This window comes from Corythoichthys intestinalis, chromosome 9 (genome assembly GCF_030265065.1).
Source record: "Corythoichthys intestinalis isolate RoL2023-P3 chromosome 9, ASM3026506v1, whole genome shotgun sequence".
Classification (NCBI taxonomy): Eukaryota; Metazoa; Chordata; class Actinopteri; order Syngnathiformes; family Syngnathidae; genus Corythoichthys; species Corythoichthys intestinalis.
The window spans coordinates 664,385-683,498 of record NC_080403.1 but is presented as its reverse complement, the minus strand read 5'-3'; the positions used below and the strand labels follow the sequence as shown (position 1 = coordinate 683,498).

The window sequence follows — 19,114 nt, the reverse complement described above, 5'->3', positions numbered from 1 at the left end:
AGTCCTCCTTTTCCTTACATTTAGCCCTAATACGTGCTACATTACCACAACAATAAAAGTCCTTCTGTCAACGGACCCGCTTCAAGGAGTAGGGGGGAAATTCTAATAGCCGTGTAAAGAGTTTTACTAGTTACTAGAGGCGTGCAAAATTTTCGATTCTTAGATTATTCGCGATTCGGCCGTGGAAGATTCGAGAACGATTCACAAACATCCAAATTCCGATTATTGAATTATACCAGGTAAAGCGGAAATAAAACACAGCGCGGTCTTCAGGACGCAATGAGGAACGGACCGAGAGTAAATATCATGTTCAACTCATGCCGCTAGATAAAAAAAATAAAAAATAATAATCCCTGACTGCGGCCGTCAGCCGCTACAAACGGTGCCCAGTTTCTAGTTGCTACAAACATACGGCAACATACGGTTATGGTAGATATCATATATATATCTAGATCTAGATGTGAAATGACAGATGACGGCCATGTTAGATCATATACTAAGAACTAGATGCGAAATACACTTTCCCGTGCTAGTAAACAGGCGCCATCTTAAAGCAGTAGACTTCTCTAGAAGGCTCTGTTGTAGCGAACCTAATTACTTTTTATCTAAAAAAAAAAACAACAAAAAAACAAATCAGCAAAATCTTGACTTGAATCTATCTTTAAATGATGAAACAGTTTTAAAACTTTCACGTCGAAAGTAAACAGAAGGGAAATTATGGAATAACGGGAGCAATTTAAACAACTTTAACGGTTGTTTCACAACATTAAATTAATTGAATGTAGTTTAAAGCTGCCGATACAGAATGGGGACTTGAGTATTTTATTGACTGTTTTTAACGGTTAACTTGATAGTGAAATAGTAATTTGTTTAGCCTGAGAGGATTTTTGAACAATTTTGGAACTAGTGTACAAAAAATTAAAAGTGGGGTAGGGGGTTTGTGGTGCATCAATAATCGATTAATAATTGAATTGGAGCCTCTGAATCGTAATCGAATCGTTAGGTGCCCAAAGATTCCCACCTCTACTAGTTACGGTGAGAAGGTGAAATTTTTTTTGTTATTGTTCGTGAACTACATTTCCACACAAACGCACATCGAGGTACCATTAACTTAGCAAGGAGAGGTATGAAAGTCATTTTTGGAGTGTCCCAGAGCTCGCAAATCATGAAAAAAAGCGCATTTATCAAGGTTTCGTCAGCCGTGATTGCGTCGACCGAAACAGCCTGATCGCACATAGCCTGCTCCTCGTTGTCAAAGTTAGCGCGGCGGCGCTCTATTTTAGGCCCCGCCTCTCAGTGCAAATTCATTGAAACTTGGCCCTCCGTCCAAGACGGCCATCAACCGCTCACTTTCGCAGAAATGTCCGATCCAAACTACTGTAATGCCCCGGATATGGGGAAGAAGGAGAGGAGTCTGTATTGGCTCACCCACTTTATTTTGGTAACAATAATAAAGAAAAACAATTACAAAATAACAGCGTGCTGCCGCGACATACGATCGCTACTTCTTACTTTCTCGCCCGTTCTGCATTCTTCCTACTCGCTTCCCCCTGCGTCACAGCTCCCCAGCTTGATCGTCTCTTAAGGAGGCTTCGCTTAGTTACGGACATTACAATACAGTGCACAATGAATAGGTTGCCGCTGAACTCTTCACACTCGGGTGCTGCTCGTTTGAAACGGCCTTAAATTTTTAAAAATAACAATAATAATTTTTTTAAAAAAACATCTCATTTGCAAGGTGTGGCGGCTTTTATTTTGGTGTGGCATGCCACCACGATATCTTGGACAGAAGGGAAACCCTGGCCATTGACAGGGCTAGGGGTCCAATCCATTGGAAGTGGGAGGGTTGACAGTTCATCCGCTGTCACCCTCTCAATTTAATAAGGGTGTAACAGTACATGTAATAGTATTGAACCGTTTCGGTTCGTGGTGCTCGGTTCGGAACGGACGAACGAGTTTCCAACGTAATATAACCCTTACTTTTCGAGGCTGTGAGTTGATCGGGTCACAGTTTTTTTGTGTAGATTATATTTACTCTGTCTTCTCTACTATAATGAGGACCAACACGGTAGGACAGTAAACCCAGAAACGTCAACATCGTGACAACGTGGCTGCCGCGAGAACGCAGTGAAACACGGGCGTAGAGTCAATCAGCCAATGCACACAAGTCGCAGTGCGGCCGTGTCTTGATGCGTCCCAGAAGCGGCTCAACGCGACGCACGCGAAAAGAACGGCAGAGTTTATCATTTGACGCGAGACACGCCCCTCCTGCGTCAATGCTACTACCGGTAGCTAGGATCAGGCCGGAAGTCACTCGTGTAAAAATACGGTGGATCCGGTCGATTTTCAAACTAATATGCAATCGTAACCTACTTTTTGAGTCCATCAGATCTCTTGAGTGGTAGATCGGGGCACAGTTGACTTGTCTTTGTTGATTTACTGCTGTCTTCTCTGCTATAATAATAACCAACACGGCCCCGTGTTCTATACAAAACCCTCCTACCACAACAAAACAAGAAGGAACTAATATTCACATAGGAACTAAAGTTATACAACATAAAATATACAATATAAATGAATACTACATCACAATTGTAAAATATAAACGCATAATAAAATAAACAATAGCCCATTTAAATAAAATGAAATGAGCTAAAACACCTGTAATTAATAAGAATAATACACACATCCTGCTTACACAATTAAATTAATTTCTGTGTGGCGCTTTAACTTTAGAAAATCCACCAATAAAGCGTTTGAAAATCGTTCATAAGAAAAAAAAATGTTTCATTGAGGCATTTCATTTGTAAAATACATGTTAAAATCTTTGTCATTGGGATTGCTTTTCTCTTTAGCACAGAACTTCTTTTTTCGTCTTTCTTTCAGAAAGAAAGCTTACCAATACGCGGGGTCTGAAAGGCAAATTGTTGTTGAATTATCTTTAAATACCCGCTACTTTTTGAGCAGTATTCTAGCTTTGTATAGGCTAGTGCTCCTATTGTTGAAAGGTGTGTAATAAACAACGAGCACATTTATATTTTGCATTTTATTTTCTTACGGTACTGAAAATGAACCGAACGGTGACCTCAAAACCGAGGTACGTACCAAACCGAGATTTTTGTGTTCCGTTACACCCCTACAATTTAATAATTGGTATTGGACATTTACTAGTGATAAACTCATTCCAATTCACAGGAGAAGCTTGTTTTTTCTGTTAATTAGTTGTTTTGTTGGATGTCCTCGAATTTTTTCCTGACCTATCGTGATCGTGAGCTTTGTATCTTGAATCATATCGCATCGTGAACTACCCCCTCCCCATTATTTATTAGATTGATTTCCCAGTCCATGAATCAATAATTGTTTTATTGCCATATCTGGAGATAATTGTTATCGTGAGCCTTCTATCGCAAATTGCATGTTATTGTGAAGTACCCAGGCATTCCCACCCCTAATCCCCACAAGAAACTTTCACATGGTCACCGACTCAATGCATGACAATACTTGAATTGAAGCAATGCATCATGAAATCAGTTGATTCTGTTAAACAAACCTTATGTGTTTTCATTTGGAATGTGTTGTTGGCCAAATTACACATTTCTGTCTGTCAAACTTTTTCTGACATCTGTCTCTATTTCCCTGTTTTCTGTCCTCAGGTCCCCCATGACCGTAAGCCGAGGGCTACGGCTCAGCGGCTTTCCACCATTGGACTGGTTTGCCACTGCAGTTGGAGCCCTGTGATTTGTCTCCCCACGTCCCCCTCCCCTCCCCTTACCCCCCACGATTCCATCCTGTCCCTCCCCTCCCCCCCTCCCCTCCCCCTTCCCCCTCTTCCCCTTTCTCCCAAGTGTGGCTGTGCTGGACGTCATGAGCATAGTAATCGCTCTGGGAGTCACCACACCTGAAGCGTCTTACACAGAAATGGCTGCTGGATCAGAGTAAGTCATCATTGAATTTATCCATCAGCAGTACCACAAACTAAAGGGGTCTCAAACCATCTGCCCGAGGGATGATATTTGGAGCCCTCTATTTTGGTGGTTAAAGTTATTGCAGCTCCTGCATTTTGTACAGAAATGTTGCCCTGCACATTTTGGGTTTGTTTTATTATATTTTATTTTTCCATTTAAAATGCTAGTTACTTGGTTGAAACACACAGTGATTCCACAGTGTCACCAGGTGGAGGGCAACCCAGTGCCAGACATTTCTTTAATAAAACCTTTCATGGAGAAAAAGGTTGACAATCAACGCTGTCACTTTCAGGAAAAATTTTTTTGTTCAGCACAGTGTTGTTTTTGGCAGCACTTTTAATTTTCGTCCTAGTGTTTTGGACGAAAATACTTTTTTTGTCTTAGTCATAATTAAGTAATTTCAAAATGTTTGCCTTCGTCTAGTTTTAGGCAACGAAACTCAAATTTCCTCTAGATTCAGTCGACAATTATTTCAAATGCAAAGTCTGCAAGTAGACTTTTGCGTTACAGACGCTGGGGGTCTAAGCCGCCGAGTCGCACATTAGAGTTAAAAAAAAAAAAAAACACCAGTTACAGTGAAATACAATGTTTTTTTTCCTCATCAAAAAGTTTTAAGGTCTTAAAAATGTCTTTAAAAGCATTAAATTTTACTTTTAAAAGGGTGCAAGAACCCTGTGTAAGAATGTCCCCAAATGGATAGGGAGTGACTCAAAATCAACAGGATGTAACCTGTAAATACCATAAATGAACAGGAAATGACCTGTAAATACCAGCAACACACTGGCTGTGAATGCTCCGGTTTTAGTGCCATTGACAGCTCTAGATGTCCTATTCAGTCAAAATGAATTGGATGTCTAGCGCTGTCAATGGGAGCGAGTGAGGTAAAGCAGACACTATTCTAGTAGAAGACTTTGGTAGCAATCTGCTGGTTCCTTTTTCTTTTTAATTAAACAGTTGGGCCTTTTTAAAACGTTATTGATTTGGTCGGAGCATATCGATAACTTTCTGAGCTACAAAGTATCGCGATATATCACTTTTTCGATATATTGTCATGCCCCTAATTTGAAAAAAAAAAAAAAAAAAAAAAACTTTTTTTTTTCCGTACAATTTTGAGGAAATTGATTGATATGTTGATTATTAAAATAACAGTTGCAGCCCTACTTGAAAACTTTTTGTAGCAGTCCCACCGATAAATGGCGTTTGAGACCCACTTTTTTGTGTGTACTCTTTACCTGTAATTTTTTTTTATTGGTCATAGGATTTTAATTAAGACAGTTTAAGGGTGTTCCTTGCCTTTCGTCGTCATGTTTGTTGAATGACTTGGACTTTGTATGTTTTCCAAATTTGACTGTTTGTATTGAGTCTTTGCTGGTTTGACTATTACACTGTCCTATCCTTCAAAATATATAATGAAACCTTTATGTAATATTTTTTAATTTTGCAGATATTCTTAAAATTGGAAGACTTTGACAGATTTTGAGAGACAGCGAGAACGAAAAGTGGTATTTGGTATGTGTCAAAGCTGATTTTTCCCATGTGGCCAAAAAAAAAAAAAAAAAAGCCACATGGCAAAAAAATGCCAAATGGCAGAATCAGTTTTGCTACATGGCAAAAAAAAAAAAAAAAGCCACATGCCAAATACAACTTTTAATTCTCGGCCCTGCTGCAGATTTGTGCAAAGAGAGGGGAGTTGATTATCAAAAGGAAATGAATATTTAATTTACCAAATTGCTCAGCTTGGAAGGAAGTAGAGCCTAGTTCGGGCCTAAAAAATCCAGCCCGACCCGACACGGCCCGCTGGTATTGAGGCCCGACCCGGCCCGAGCTCGATCACTTAACTAGATTTGCAGGCCCGAGCCCGAAAAACCCGATTTTTTTTTTTTTTTTTTTGTTTTTTTTTTTTTTTTGAGTGACGCGGAAAAAACGCAGCAGCAGCAATTTATTTTCATTTCTTTGAGTTGGCAGAAAAAAACGCAAGTTTTCTTAATGTTTAAATAATCTACATTTTTTTTTTAGAATTATCAAAGCATTCACACAACGAAATAACGCTGGGAAAGTTTGTTAAACATATTTCTGAGTGTGTGGGATATTGTTCTCACATGGACGCGCCTCTCTGACAAGGAGAGGGAACAGGAGAGGGCAGCGCCTCGGCCGTGCAGCGGGAGGACAAGAAGAAAAAGCGGCCGGCGCCACAGCGTTCGTGCACACGCACAAGCAAAAGTGCAATACAGAGAGCATGCTCTCCATTTTTTTATTTTTTTATTTATTTATTTTTTAAAAAAAATAATTTATTAGTCCGGCATGGCGGCCCGACCCGACCTGACCCGAACGTGAATGCTTAAATTGTGGGCCCGACCGGACCCGAATGTCGGGTCGGGTCGGGTCGGGTTCGGGCACAAAATCTAACCTCTAGAAGGAAGGCAATTTCTGAGTTTTGTTTCCATCTAGTGGCCATCATGTATATTAGAAGGCATGGTGTTTTTTTTTTTTTTTTTTTTTTTGGTTTTTAAATGCTATCTTCGTATTGGTTTAACATCGAATTTATTATAATCATTATAACATTTCAGCCCTGAATCCGTTGAAGCAAGCCCTGCAGTTAATGAGAAAAACTTCAACAATCACAGTTGTGGAAGTGCACAAAGTCATGGCTATCGGGGGCTCCCCTATGCTGTAAGTATACATGAGTATTTGCTCATCCTATGAACATGAAGTGAAATACAAAATTTTAATTCATACACATGTGGACAAAATGATTACCCCTTTGTTAATGAAAGAGAACCCCGCAAGGTCACTGAAATAGCTTTCAACTTACAAAAGAAACAATAAATAAAAATGTATTGAAAGTTGAACAATCAAAATCAGCCATTACTTTGAATTGTCGTTCAACAGAATTTTTAAATGTGGAAGGAGCTGAAACATGTCATCCGGAGAAGAGATCCTTCGAACCTGAGACAACCGGAGCGGTTCGCTCACTTGGAGTGGGCTAAAATACCTGTTGACAGGTGCAGAAGTCTCATTGGCGCTTACAGAAATGGGTTGATGGCAGTGATTGCCTCAAGGTTGTGAAACAAAATATTAAGTGACGGTTACCTGGCCTGTTCCATTAGCTTGCTTTTAATTCGTCTGTTTAACTACAAACGTAATAGTTGATTTGGATAGTTTAATTTTCAATAAATATTTGTTACCTTTGTAAGTATTTCAGTGACCATTGGTTTTTTTTCATTTCATTAACAAAAGGTTACCAAGAATTTGTCCATCTGTGCTTTAATAGTTCTGCACAAAAGTGGGTCCACTCAGATTTTTATAGATGTTTTTATTTTCATGAGACAACACTGAAGAACCGACACTTTGCTACAGTATAGGCTCGTATAAGATTGCAAATATGTTTATTTTTCATTTATTTATTTTTTATTTGGGGGGGGGGGGGGGAGACAATCAACCCACAGCTAGGGCTGTCATATGGACGGCTTTTAGGATTAGGATTGACCCACCTCCGAGAAGAATCTTTCAAGCTAACTGCAACTTACATCTATCTTTACTTTCATTAATTTGTGATAAAACCCAAAAGACAGAAAAAAACAGAAGGAACAAAATAAATCCAGATGATGGTCTGTGGGTTGCATGCCATTGGCCCAAAAAGGGTGCCCCTTGTTATAGCTTGGCACGATAACCTGTTCTCCCTTTCTTATGTGTTGACAGCAATCAGATTCATTTCCATTTCAAACTTTTCACCGCAAATAATGATATCTGCAAACACTATTAAGCAGTGCTGGCCCTTACGCATACACAAACAAAGCAGTTGCCGAGGGAGTTGAGGGGGCACCAAATTTCTTTGGGGGAAGTACTCGTTGGGGGCAAAATAAAATACACATGCTACCTTTCCCGAATGTTTTATAAGATACCAAGTACATTTCAATATGCTACTTATTTTAGTAACATATTATTTTCAAAATGACACACAGTCACAGTTAGGGCCGTTTCACCCGATTCTGATCCCCTGAAAAATACTTTTTCTTTGCCGTTAAAAAGGACACAATGTTATGCAAAGGTGTACTTATAATATTTCTATCGACAAATGATACTACACTGCTGGCCAAAAGTATTGCCACTCCTGCAATACCGTCAGATAATTCTCAATTGCTCCCAGAAAATGATTGCAATTACAAATGTTTTTGTAGAAATATCTTCATTTATTTTGCTTGCAATGAAAAAAACACAAAAGAGAATGGGGGGGGGGGTCATTATCATTTGACACAAAACTCAGAAATAGGCCAGACAGAAGTATTGGTACCCTTTGAAAAATCATGTGATGCTTTCCTAATTTGTGTAGTCAACAGCACCTGTTACTTACCTGTGGCACATAACAGGTGGTGACAATAACTATCACACTTGCAGCCAGTTAAAATTGATTAAAGTTGACTCAACCTCTGTCCCCTGTCCGTGTGTGTACCACATTGAACATGGAGAAAAGAAAGAGGACCAAAGAACTGTCTGAGGACTTGAGAAGCAAAATTGGGAGGAAGCATGGGCAATCTCAAGGCTACAAGTCCATCTCCAAAGACCTGAATGTTCCTGTGTCTACTGTGCGCAGTATTATCAATAAGTGTTAAGCCCATGGCACTGTGGGTAACCTACGTAGATGTGAATGTAAAAGAAAAATTGATGAGAGATTTCGGCGAAAGATAGTGCGGATGGTGTATAAAGAACCTTGACAAACTGTCCCGCAGTCTAAGGGTATAACAGTGTCAATCCGTATTATCCGTAGGCGTCTAAATGAAAAGGGACTCTATGGTAGGATACCCAGGAATACCCCACTTCTGACCCAGAGACATAAAAAAGCCAGACTGGAATTTGCTAAAACTTATCTGAGAAAGCCAAAAACGTTTGGAAAAATGTTCTCTGGTCAGATGAGACAAAAGTATAGCTTTTTGGGTAAAGGCATTAACATAGAGTTCACAGGAAAAAAAACAAGGCATTCAAAGAAAAGAACACTGTCCCTCCCCACAGTCAAACACCCTGCTGTTTTGGGGTTGCTTTGCTGCCTCTGGCACTGGAGTTCTTGACCGTGTGCATGGAATTATGAAGTCTGAAGACTACCAACAAATTTGCAGAATAATGTAGGGCCCAGTGGTAGAAAGCTGGGTCTCCCTCAGAGGTCATGAGTCTTCCAGCAGGATAATGACCCAAAACACACTTAAAAAAGCACTAGAAAATGGTTTGAGAGAAAGCAGTGGAGACTTCTATCGTGGCCAGCAATTAGTCCAGACCCGAGTTCCATAGAACACCTGTGGGGAGATCTGAAAATGGCAGCATGGAGAAGGGACCCTTCAATTCTCAGAGACCTGGAGTAGTTCGCCAAAGAAGAATGGTCTAAAATTCCAGCAGAGCATTGTAAGAAACTCACTGATGGATACCGGAAGCGGTTGTTCGCAGTTATTTTGTATAAAGGTTGTGCTACCAAGTATTAGGCTGAGGGTCCCAATACTTTTGTCTGGCCCATTTTTGGAGTTATATGTAAAATGATAATGATTAATTTTTTTTCATTCTCTCTTTTTTTGTCGTTGCAAGCAAAATAAATGAAGATATTTCTACAAAAACATTTGTAACTGCAATCATTTTCTGGGAGAAACTGGGGTGCCAATACTTTTGGCCAGCAGTGTATGTCCACATACTGTATAATAGTAATTTGTCGTAGTGATGCTATGATTATTGTATGACTAACCTTGCAGTGCTGTCCTGATCCGATACTCAGTGTTGCTATCAGCGCCCTTTACGGTTATTTTTGGAGTATTGATCTGGCAGTATTGGATTTGGTCACACGTTTGGATCCGATCCAGTATTCATGTCCGTTTTCAGCAGTGTCGTGCTTTTCAACTGCTGTAAATCAAGCTACTTGGAAAACATGTTCGCTGTGTTAGACTACTACTCTTTACAAACCAATGATGGTAGAAGACCATTGTGTAATATTTGTAAATAGAGCATTTTTTGAGATGGTTCCACAGGGTTCATGTGGGTCCATAAAATGTCTTAAAATGTCTTCAGTTAAAATCTAGATAATTAAGGCCTTGAATGATCATACATTGACGGTAAATTCTTTGTATTAAATTTCAGTACGGTGCATTTAATGCCAACGGGAATGCACTGTGACCTGCCCTAAAATGTGCTTGAAACATATACATAATGTGGCCCTGTGAATATTTCTCACACTCGCCACACTGGCGAGGGCCATTTTGCCTGATCAACCTCGCGTGGGATAAGCTGAAATATCTGGTTAATTTGCAAATCAAATAATGCCACAATTCAGTTGCGCTTGGGATTGACTACAGTTCATTCGCAGTGTTTATGCATGACCTCAGACAAGTATTGCTTGCAAAGGATTCTAAACAAAATATTGTAACATTTTACTCCAGGTTATGTTGTTATGTTAGTTGTGTGCCCCTGAAATGAGGAGTGTTTATATCAAAGTAATACTTATTATATATACCAGTATATATATATTTTTTTAAATCTGAAACTCATTTGTACTGTGGGAAGGGCATATTTGGGGTGTCCAAAGTTTTGCTTATCACTATGTGCTTGAATTGAAGACCAATGGACGCATACAGTGGTCAGCCCTAAATATACCCACACCTTTTCAAATTGATTTATGCCTACATTAATACTTTTATTTCCCTGGATTCGGCTTCTGAGTCGCATACGAATAAAAACTAATAGCTTTTAACTGAACAAAAGTTTGGTCCACTAGTACGTCAAACAGCAATACTTTTTCACTGCAGCAAAGTGTCATTTAAGAGGGTGTTGTCCAATGAAAAGCACGAACATCCTGTGCACTTCCAAAAATCTGAGTCGTTTACTCACTTTAGTGGGATACTGTATTATTTTATAATGATATACAGTAGATTTAAATTGCAAATGCAATTTTACAATCAGATAGCAGGAAACCAAATTAAGGTCTTCACACACCAGGGGTTTGATAATCATGACACAAAGCTTGTGATCACACAATTTATATGTATGTATTGTTTCACATTCAACTTTACATTTACGAAACCCTGCTTTGGGTAAGATCTATATTTTTTTGTTTAATCCAACTGTTGAGCTAATATGATTACAATTTTCAGTTTAGTTTTCCAGTTCGTGTATAACAAGTTTTTAAGCATTTGAAAAATAGAATTGAGTAAATCATAAAAGCTAGCTAAAGTTAGCGTCCTTAGAAGAGAGTTAGAAAAATGCATTTACGCACATGACGCACAAGAGTGCACCTGACTATAATCGGTAACACCCGAATGTCACCAGATTTAAGAATGAATACACATATAAGCCGCACTTGACTATAAGGTGTCCGTGTAATCAAAATAAGATATTGCAAGCATCTGTTTCTGCTTTGGAAAACAATGATACAGTTGAAATGTAGGGCTGCAGCTATCGATTATTTCGGTCATCGATTAATCTATCAATTAGTTTGTTCGAATAATCGAGTAATCGGATTACAAACATTTAATGCGCTGTAGAATACATTTTTGGATATGTAAAACAAACAAGTGTTTATGCTTGCGATATTTATTTGGCTTGCTAAGATTACATTCTGAAAAGAGCATTCAATGCCAATAAAAAATAAAATTCCGGAGTGTGTCTTCAAATTATGCAGAATTGCACTTTCATTTCGCAAGAGCAATAAATGCATCTAAAAATGCATTGAAATACCTGAGCATAGCCTCAAACGATATGAATAAATAAATAAATGAGGATCTAAGTACAACATAGCTGTAATTGGCTCCAGCACCTCTGTGACCCTTTTGAGGATAAGCGGCTTGGAAAATGAATAAATGAGTACAACATGAGAACAATTGGCTACCTTGCATCGCAAAAGTCCGCTTGCTTAAAAGCTATGAAATGCGATTTTTTTTCTTTACAAAGGTCTTAACAAATCTATTTCCACGAAAAATTGCTAAATATACTCATAAATTACGAATGCATAAACAATCATATTAGCTAAAAAAAAAAACTTACCTTTTATGTTGATCTTAACAGGGAGTACCTGGGTTTAACCATGTTAAATGAGTTGTCGTATTCACTGTTGCCACTAGAGGGCAATGTATCCACACAAATGAATAACATCACATGTAAACCCTTTGAAAACAAACCATTACAATGCCACTCTAATTAAATGAATCCTCGAAGCAGCAACATTTGATTCAAAGCTTTTTTCCTCATCGAATTCCTCGAGGTAATCGATTAATCCTTGCAGCACTACACAATTCTGGGATACATCTGAAATCTTAAGTTTTTTGGGGCATCTTTCCTGCAGAAGAACGTATGAGTCGTTGACATGATCAATGATATAATGTGCAATTTGATGAAGCACAACCCTGATGTGTGAAGGCATTTGTATGCTATTTGATCAACCTAAATCTTCTATATCTATTTCTGTTATTAACGGCTGTACTGTTTCATTTACCTGTTTTTTTACCCTCATTTTCATTCGTCTCCATTTTCCGTTTCCCTTTTTTGCCTGAACACCCGTTGTTTGAAGAAGCAACAGTCTTCCGTTGTGTGTTGTCAGGATCACAACTATGGTGCACCCCCCCCTCCTACCCCACCCGCTTCCCCGCTCTCTCAAACCATCATCCCTCGAATGGATCTTAATGGCGTGGTACGCAGTTCCCGCTATATTCAAACAACAGACGACAACTCGGCAGACAGCGATAGCTCCTCGGGAGAGGATGGGGCTATAGCCAGCTGGTGTCACTGCACGCTGATGCCAGACGGCTTACTCATTAAATGTGACAACTGCAGGTAAGCTGTCCAAGACATGCCCTGTTTGTACAGGAGCACCTTTTGTTTGAATCCACACTGCTTTTGTGTTATAATTAATTGATTATCTTAACAGCATTGATGAATATTGTAAGAACCATTTCCAGAGGTGGGTAGTTATGGTTAAATTTACTCAGTCGCATTTACTTCAGTAACCTTTGAAGAAAAATGTACTTCTAAGAGTAGTTTTACCTCGTCGCAGGATTGATTTTTATTTACTGCGCTACACAAGTCATTATATTTTTCCTCTTTATTCCACATATTGGATTTCACTTTATTTTTGCCAGAGATGCACACGGCGGCTTTACCATTTTTACGAATGAGACGGCACCACAATAATAACATGACTTCATCATCAGACGTAACAATACAGTCACATGACCACTCACATTTTTGCAAGAGGAAGTACTATAATCACGCGAGCTTGTTTAATCACATAGGATCTTTAAAGCACCATGAAAAATAAGTTATTTCCCATTAAGCGCTGCCGTCAACATTACTGAAAGGCGCGGCTTTCATCTTCTCTCCAATAGATCAGAGATATACTAGTTTTAATTTCATGGTAGGTAATAAGTTTTCTCCACTAGAGGGAACTCATGCTGTTTAGACGGTTGATGTTTCATTTCAGTAGATTTTTCAAGTCTATTTTTTTGGCCTTAGATGGTCATGTAATAGGTTATAGTACAGTATAATAATAACAGTTCATATTAGGGCTGCAGCTATCGATTACTTAGGTAATCGATTAATCTTTTGATTTGCTAGTTTGAACACCTATCACAATTGGATTACGAACATTTAATGCGTTGCAGAATTATTCTTTTTTTAATGCAAAAAAACAAGTGTTAATGCCTGAAATAGCACCATTTTGGCTTGCTGAGATTGTCCTTTCAAAATAGCATTAAATGCGAATACAAAATAAAAGTCTTGAATGTTTCTTCGAACTATGCAGAATTGCACTTCATTTCATAAAAGCAATAAATGAATTAAAACTAAATTAGAATATTTGCGCTTAGCCTCAAATGGAATTAAAAAAAAGAGGCTCTAAGAACAATTGGCTAACTTGCATAGCAAAAGTCCGCTAGCTTACGCGCTATAAAATGCTAACTTTTTAAAAAAAATTTTTTACAAAGCTTCACAAAGCTCTTAAAAAATTGTTCAAACACATTTTCATCCAAAAAACTGCTAAATATACTTCTAAACTAAATAAAGAATGCAAAAACAAACATATTAGCTCAAAAACAACAACATACCTTATGTTGGTCTTAACAAGGAGCAGCTGGATTCAGCCATGTTAGACGAGTTATGGCATATTCAGTGTTGCAACTAGAGTGCAGTGTATCCATCGAAGTCAATAAAACTAAATGCAATACTTTCAAAATCAACCATGTCAACGTCACTCTAATTAAACAAATCCTCAAAGCACCAAAATTCCATTCGAAGCTTTTTTCCAATCAAATTACTTGAGTTAATCGATTAATTGTTGCAGCACTCGTTCATATAGATGACGTTGTTTTGAGAGAAAAAAACAGCATGGTTTAAAAAAAAAAAATCAGACATTGTAAGCAGTTACTATTACTAGTCATTACTTTTTTTCACCAAATACTTTTTTATTTGTTCTAGATTTTTTTTTCATTGTCCACTTTTACTTGACTAATAATATTTTGAAGTAACGCTACTCATACTTCAGTAACATTTTTTGGGTACTCTACCGACCTCTGGCCAATTTCGAAAAGTTCTGAAGGAAAAACCATCAGTGTACTTTGCCATGGATGTGTTACTTGTAGACAAAGTGTTGAAAATATTTTGAGAATGCTGAAGGAAGACCTTATTACAACTCGACAAATCTACCTTAATGAGGAATGAAGGTATCACTCCAGCTCATGGGAAAAACTTCATGGACAAAGTGCACAGACCCCAAATAGTTGCAAAGCACTCATTTAAAGAGGGTTAAAACTTTTTAAAGCAGGGTTGAAATTGAAACTTGCAAAAATGCTTATTGATTGTGGAGACAGATTAACCTTAACCAAAAGTTTTTCTCCAAACTGAATCGGACCTTCATCATGTTTCAAGATGAATGTTGTGTGTGTTTGTACCTGAGTCAAGTTACAGTTGAAGGCTCGATACTGACGGTCTTAAGATTTAAACCCAAAAGAATGCATTTTACCTGCCGCTTCGCCAAAAGCAATCACTAAAAGTCCTTTAAAACGAAGTATCAAGTGGTACTCGTCAACATTTAGTCTATTGTTCCATGGGTTTATATTCGCAGGGTTTGTATGTGATCTGCCAATGATTGTTGGCGAGTCCGTGAAAGCTGACCGAGTGGAATCACAGACAGAGTATTTTTCGTTGAAACTTTTTGTGAATAAATGCTTAAATCCCCAAATTCTTTGTAGATATGGACGTAAAACAGTATTAATTCTTGGTTAAAAGTAAAAAAAAAAAAAAAAAACATGCAGTGAGCATTTATTTTACGTAAATATGTCGAAGTACAATGCTAGTCTGTTAGTGAATGTAGCTAGCAGCTGCCTGATGTAAATAGAGCTTTTCCGGTGACAATTCTTGTGAATAAATGCTTAAATCCCTGTATTCTTTATAGATATGGACGTAAAACAGTCTCGATTCTTGGTTAAAAGCAAAAAAAAACAAAAAAAAAACCGTGCAGTCAGCATTTATTTTACGTAAATATATTATAAAATATAAATATAAAATATTTCTCCCATTGATTTTTTTCTACGTTTCAAAATGCACGCATGTAATGTAATAATTACCTTAAATCCTCGAACAAATCACTCCTGAGACAATCATTCCTGTTTGTATGCGGTACAGCTTTCGTACTTTTTCTACAGAAATCCGGCGTTAGATCGCTGGGTGCGTGTGAATTACTGAATTACTCCTCTTGATTTGGGTGGCCCCCTGCTTGAATGCGAGGCGCAGTGCATGACCGATCTGACCCATCAATACATTATGAAGTCTATGATAGGGCGCACCACATCATAAGGCACAGTAGTAGTAGTGGTGGTGGTTGGGGTTGCATTATGCATCCATTAGATGGAGCTGCGCTAAAGGGACTGTCATGCCATGATTAACCATTATATAAGGCGCACTATTGGCTTTTGAGATAATTGAAGGCTTTTTGGTGCGCCTTAGAGTGCAGAAAATACAGCACTATATGTACAACCTTTTAGTGGAAATATAAGTCTGAAACCATTTAATGTTTGTGTTTTTGAGTCATTACATTTCCCATATATCCATTATAAACCAATTTAATCTACTGTAATTCTTTGACTATATGGCACACCTGACTATAAGCCTCACCTACCTAATTTTACAAGTAAATCTTACAGCAATCTTAACATTGCTTGGTTGTCCTCTTTTCACAGAGGATCTGATGGCAGGAAAGGAACCGATGGCCAGCACAGGAAAAATGAAAATATATCAGGTATTTGTTAAGCTGTTGTTTATTTTTTTCATCTGCTTTAATTTAGTTTCTGTATGTGTTACTGAGATAACATCCAAACATTGTACTTGTGCTTTGCGGATAGCTGGAGAGAGCAGCGGGACAGAGAGTGGTGATGAAGAAGTGTCACCTTCCACGGTCTCTTACACTGCCACCCAGCATACACCCACCAGCATCAAACTCACAGTCAACAGAGTCAAAAGAAGCAAATCGAAAAAGAGGAAAAAAAGCACAGAAAAAGCTGGAGGAACACCAAAGGGCAAGAAAGTTAAAGTATGCAAAACGTGTATTGTTTGTATATGCCAAATTTCTTTTGAGAAATTGCCATTGACATTAATTTCTATTAGGCTTTTCGAGAGGGTTCTCGGAAGTCTATGAGGATGAAGGTATGAGTGACGTATAATATTAATGAAGCGAGTTTCGTGTTTGCGCCACTGTTAGTCATGCATCTTTTCCTTTGCGAAGAACTCGACAACGGAGGCCAGTGTGCTAGATGAGAACACAGAAGAGGGATGGGAGAAGAGAATCCGACAGTGGACGGACCAATATGAGGAGGCCTCTGCCAACCAGTACAGTGCAGACATCCAAACGCTGCTACAGCTTCACCGCACTGCTAGCACAACTGTTGGAAACACAGAAAGTGAACCCATGAGCCTTCCATCCACCGCACAGACATCACTTGACGCCATGGACACCATCAATCTCACCGAGCTGGCCTGTAACAACACTGTGCTCGGATCTCAGATGCAGGTTGGCCCAAGAATTGTTTTCATAAACAATATTTAATGTGGAAGAGCAAAGTATGTGAACCATTTTGAATTTTTAAAATGTCTGCATACATTGGTGTTAAAATGTGGTCTGATAATGTAAAACACTAGAATAAGCAGCCGCCTTAAAATACTGTATTAATCCATCCATCCGTTACCTAGTCAAGTTGCCCTAAATCAGCTAAGGATCCCGAGCGGCTTCGCAGACAAACAGGCATTAAAATGTAAAAGAATCGTAAATTTTAGAAATGAATATCCATAAATGCGTTCTAGTAGTAATCAGTGCAATCAACAATTACACCCCACGATCTAAGACCCCCCCTAACCTTTAGAGTGGGTGACTGTCCCCATTGATTGGACTTCAGGTTGGTTCTGAATTGATTAGTTCGAGAAGAATCCTGATCCTAAAGGTTAACTTTTTCCACCCTGTCCTGTGAATGTTTGAGTGCTTTTTTTCCCACAACGAATGTGAAATGCTCATTTTTGTCCGCCATTAGTTTAAATGGAGTGTTGTTTCTTGTGATTTCGATGATCAGAATACATGACATATGCAAAATATAATAAACTTCAAGGGGTTCACACACTTTTCCTCAAATTGTAACGTTATCTTGATTGAAATTGGACACGGGGGAGTGGCTTTTGTTGTTCACTGGCCCCACTATCAAAACCACTTGCCCCGGCGTCAGTTATTGATCTCAATCATCATGAAAAAGAACAATTGGCTTGAATAACATGAATAACATTTTTTTTAAGGTAGATTTAATGAAAGGTACAGCAAAACGGTGCAAAAAACAAGAATCTAGTGCAAATAGTCTCATGCCAATTCCATAATAGCATACATAATCACTCCATAATCACTCCAGTATAGCCAGCATTTGTAAACCCTCGGGTCCACAGGAGAGCCTCGTGCCTGTGCAAAGTTTTCCTGTCTTCCCCTTACCACCCTCTGGAACTACCCCCCCCCCCCCCCCCCCCGCCCCCCCCCCCCCCGCCCCTCTCCGGCTCTGTTGTCGTGGCAACAATTTAGAAGTCAAAGAGATGACTAAGGCAATTCTGGCTAACGATTTTCAAGCCGGACCATTGTTATGATGGTATTATTTTCTTCGTAGTCACACAGATGAATTATCACTGTGTGTTCGTACCATAGGCATAGACTTCATAATGTATTGACGGGACACGGGGTGCTGGGCGGATAAATAGGGGGCCTGGATTGTCGGCGAGGCCGTCAAAGCTGCCCGAGTGGAATCACAGACAAAGAGCTTTTCCCGTTGAAAATTCTTGTGAATAAATGCTTAAATCCCTGAATTATGTAAATATGTCGAAGTACAATTAGGGGTGCACGATATCCATTTTTTGCAGCCGATATCAATAACTTCCTGCTCCTTAAGGCCGATACCGATACAATAACCGATAATGTACATAAAATTTTTCAGTGTATATTCACCTGGGTTTTTGAACACCTGTAGGTCAAAAATACTAGTGGTGGATTCAGCATAGATTTGCCTTTGACCTAACCAGAATTTTCATGATGACATGAACATTATTATAATGAACAAAACAAAGACAAGAACAGTTTTGACTCCAAATAAAGTGCCCATATTAATTTTTCAAATTAATATAATTTGAGTCAATCACAATTAATCAGTAAATATCATTGACGATGTGTACCATTGAACATTAAGCACTGAACTAAAACATAAACCCAACAGGTATTGTGCTTTGTCAGCAGATAAAACATGTTGTGCAACAGTAGATTTATAGGACAGCAAGCCTATCAATAACCAAAAGGCCTCTCAATAACTTGTAAACATAACTCTGTAAAGTAAAGTAAAGTTAAGTAGTTTCATCACTCAGTGATGGAAAAATAAGGCCCCTAGAACAGTAACAAAGGTTGTTGTCTTTGATCAGGATAGCGTAACATAATTAAAACACGGAAACACTGGTAATTACCGTAATTTTCGGACTATCAGCCGGTACTTTTTTCCTTCAATTTGAAACGTGCTCCTTATAGTCCAGTGCGGTGCCTGTTTGTTGATTCATTTGGGTTAATAGGTGACACTGTATTTGACAGCCGTGTTGTAAGACCGTCATAAGACCATCATAATTATGAC

The 19,114-nt window shown here is 38.6% G+C and overlaps 1 protein-coding gene across 4 annotated transcripts in view; it reads left to right on the top strand.

Annotated features, from left to right (window-relative positions):
• Positions 1 to 19,114, top strand: part of setd5 (SET domain containing 5) — a 101,985-nt gene that overhangs the window by 43,409 nt on the left and 39,462 nt on the right. For 2 of the 4 annotated variants that reach the window (XM_057845022.1, XM_057845019.1), the window contains exons 2-8: positions 3,654 to 3,935; positions 6,533 to 6,635; positions 12,499 to 12,761; positions 16,160 to 16,218; positions 16,322 to 16,509; positions 16,584 to 16,622; positions 16,702 to 16,986. In XM_057845022.1, the coding sequence (XP_057701005.1) occupies positions 3,865 to 3,935; positions 6,533 to 6,635; positions 12,499 to 12,761; positions 16,160 to 16,218; positions 16,322 to 16,509; positions 16,584 to 16,622; positions 16,702 to 16,986 (1,008 nt within the window). In that variant the 5' untranslated portion in view covers positions 3,654 to 3,864. The remainder of the gene's footprint in view (positions 1 to 3,653; positions 3,936 to 6,532; positions 6,636 to 12,498; positions 12,762 to 16,159; positions 16,219 to 16,321; positions 16,510 to 16,583; positions 16,623 to 16,701; positions 16,987 to 19,114) is intronic. The other 2 variants (XM_057845021.1, XM_057845020.1) reach the window with 2 other exon arrangements.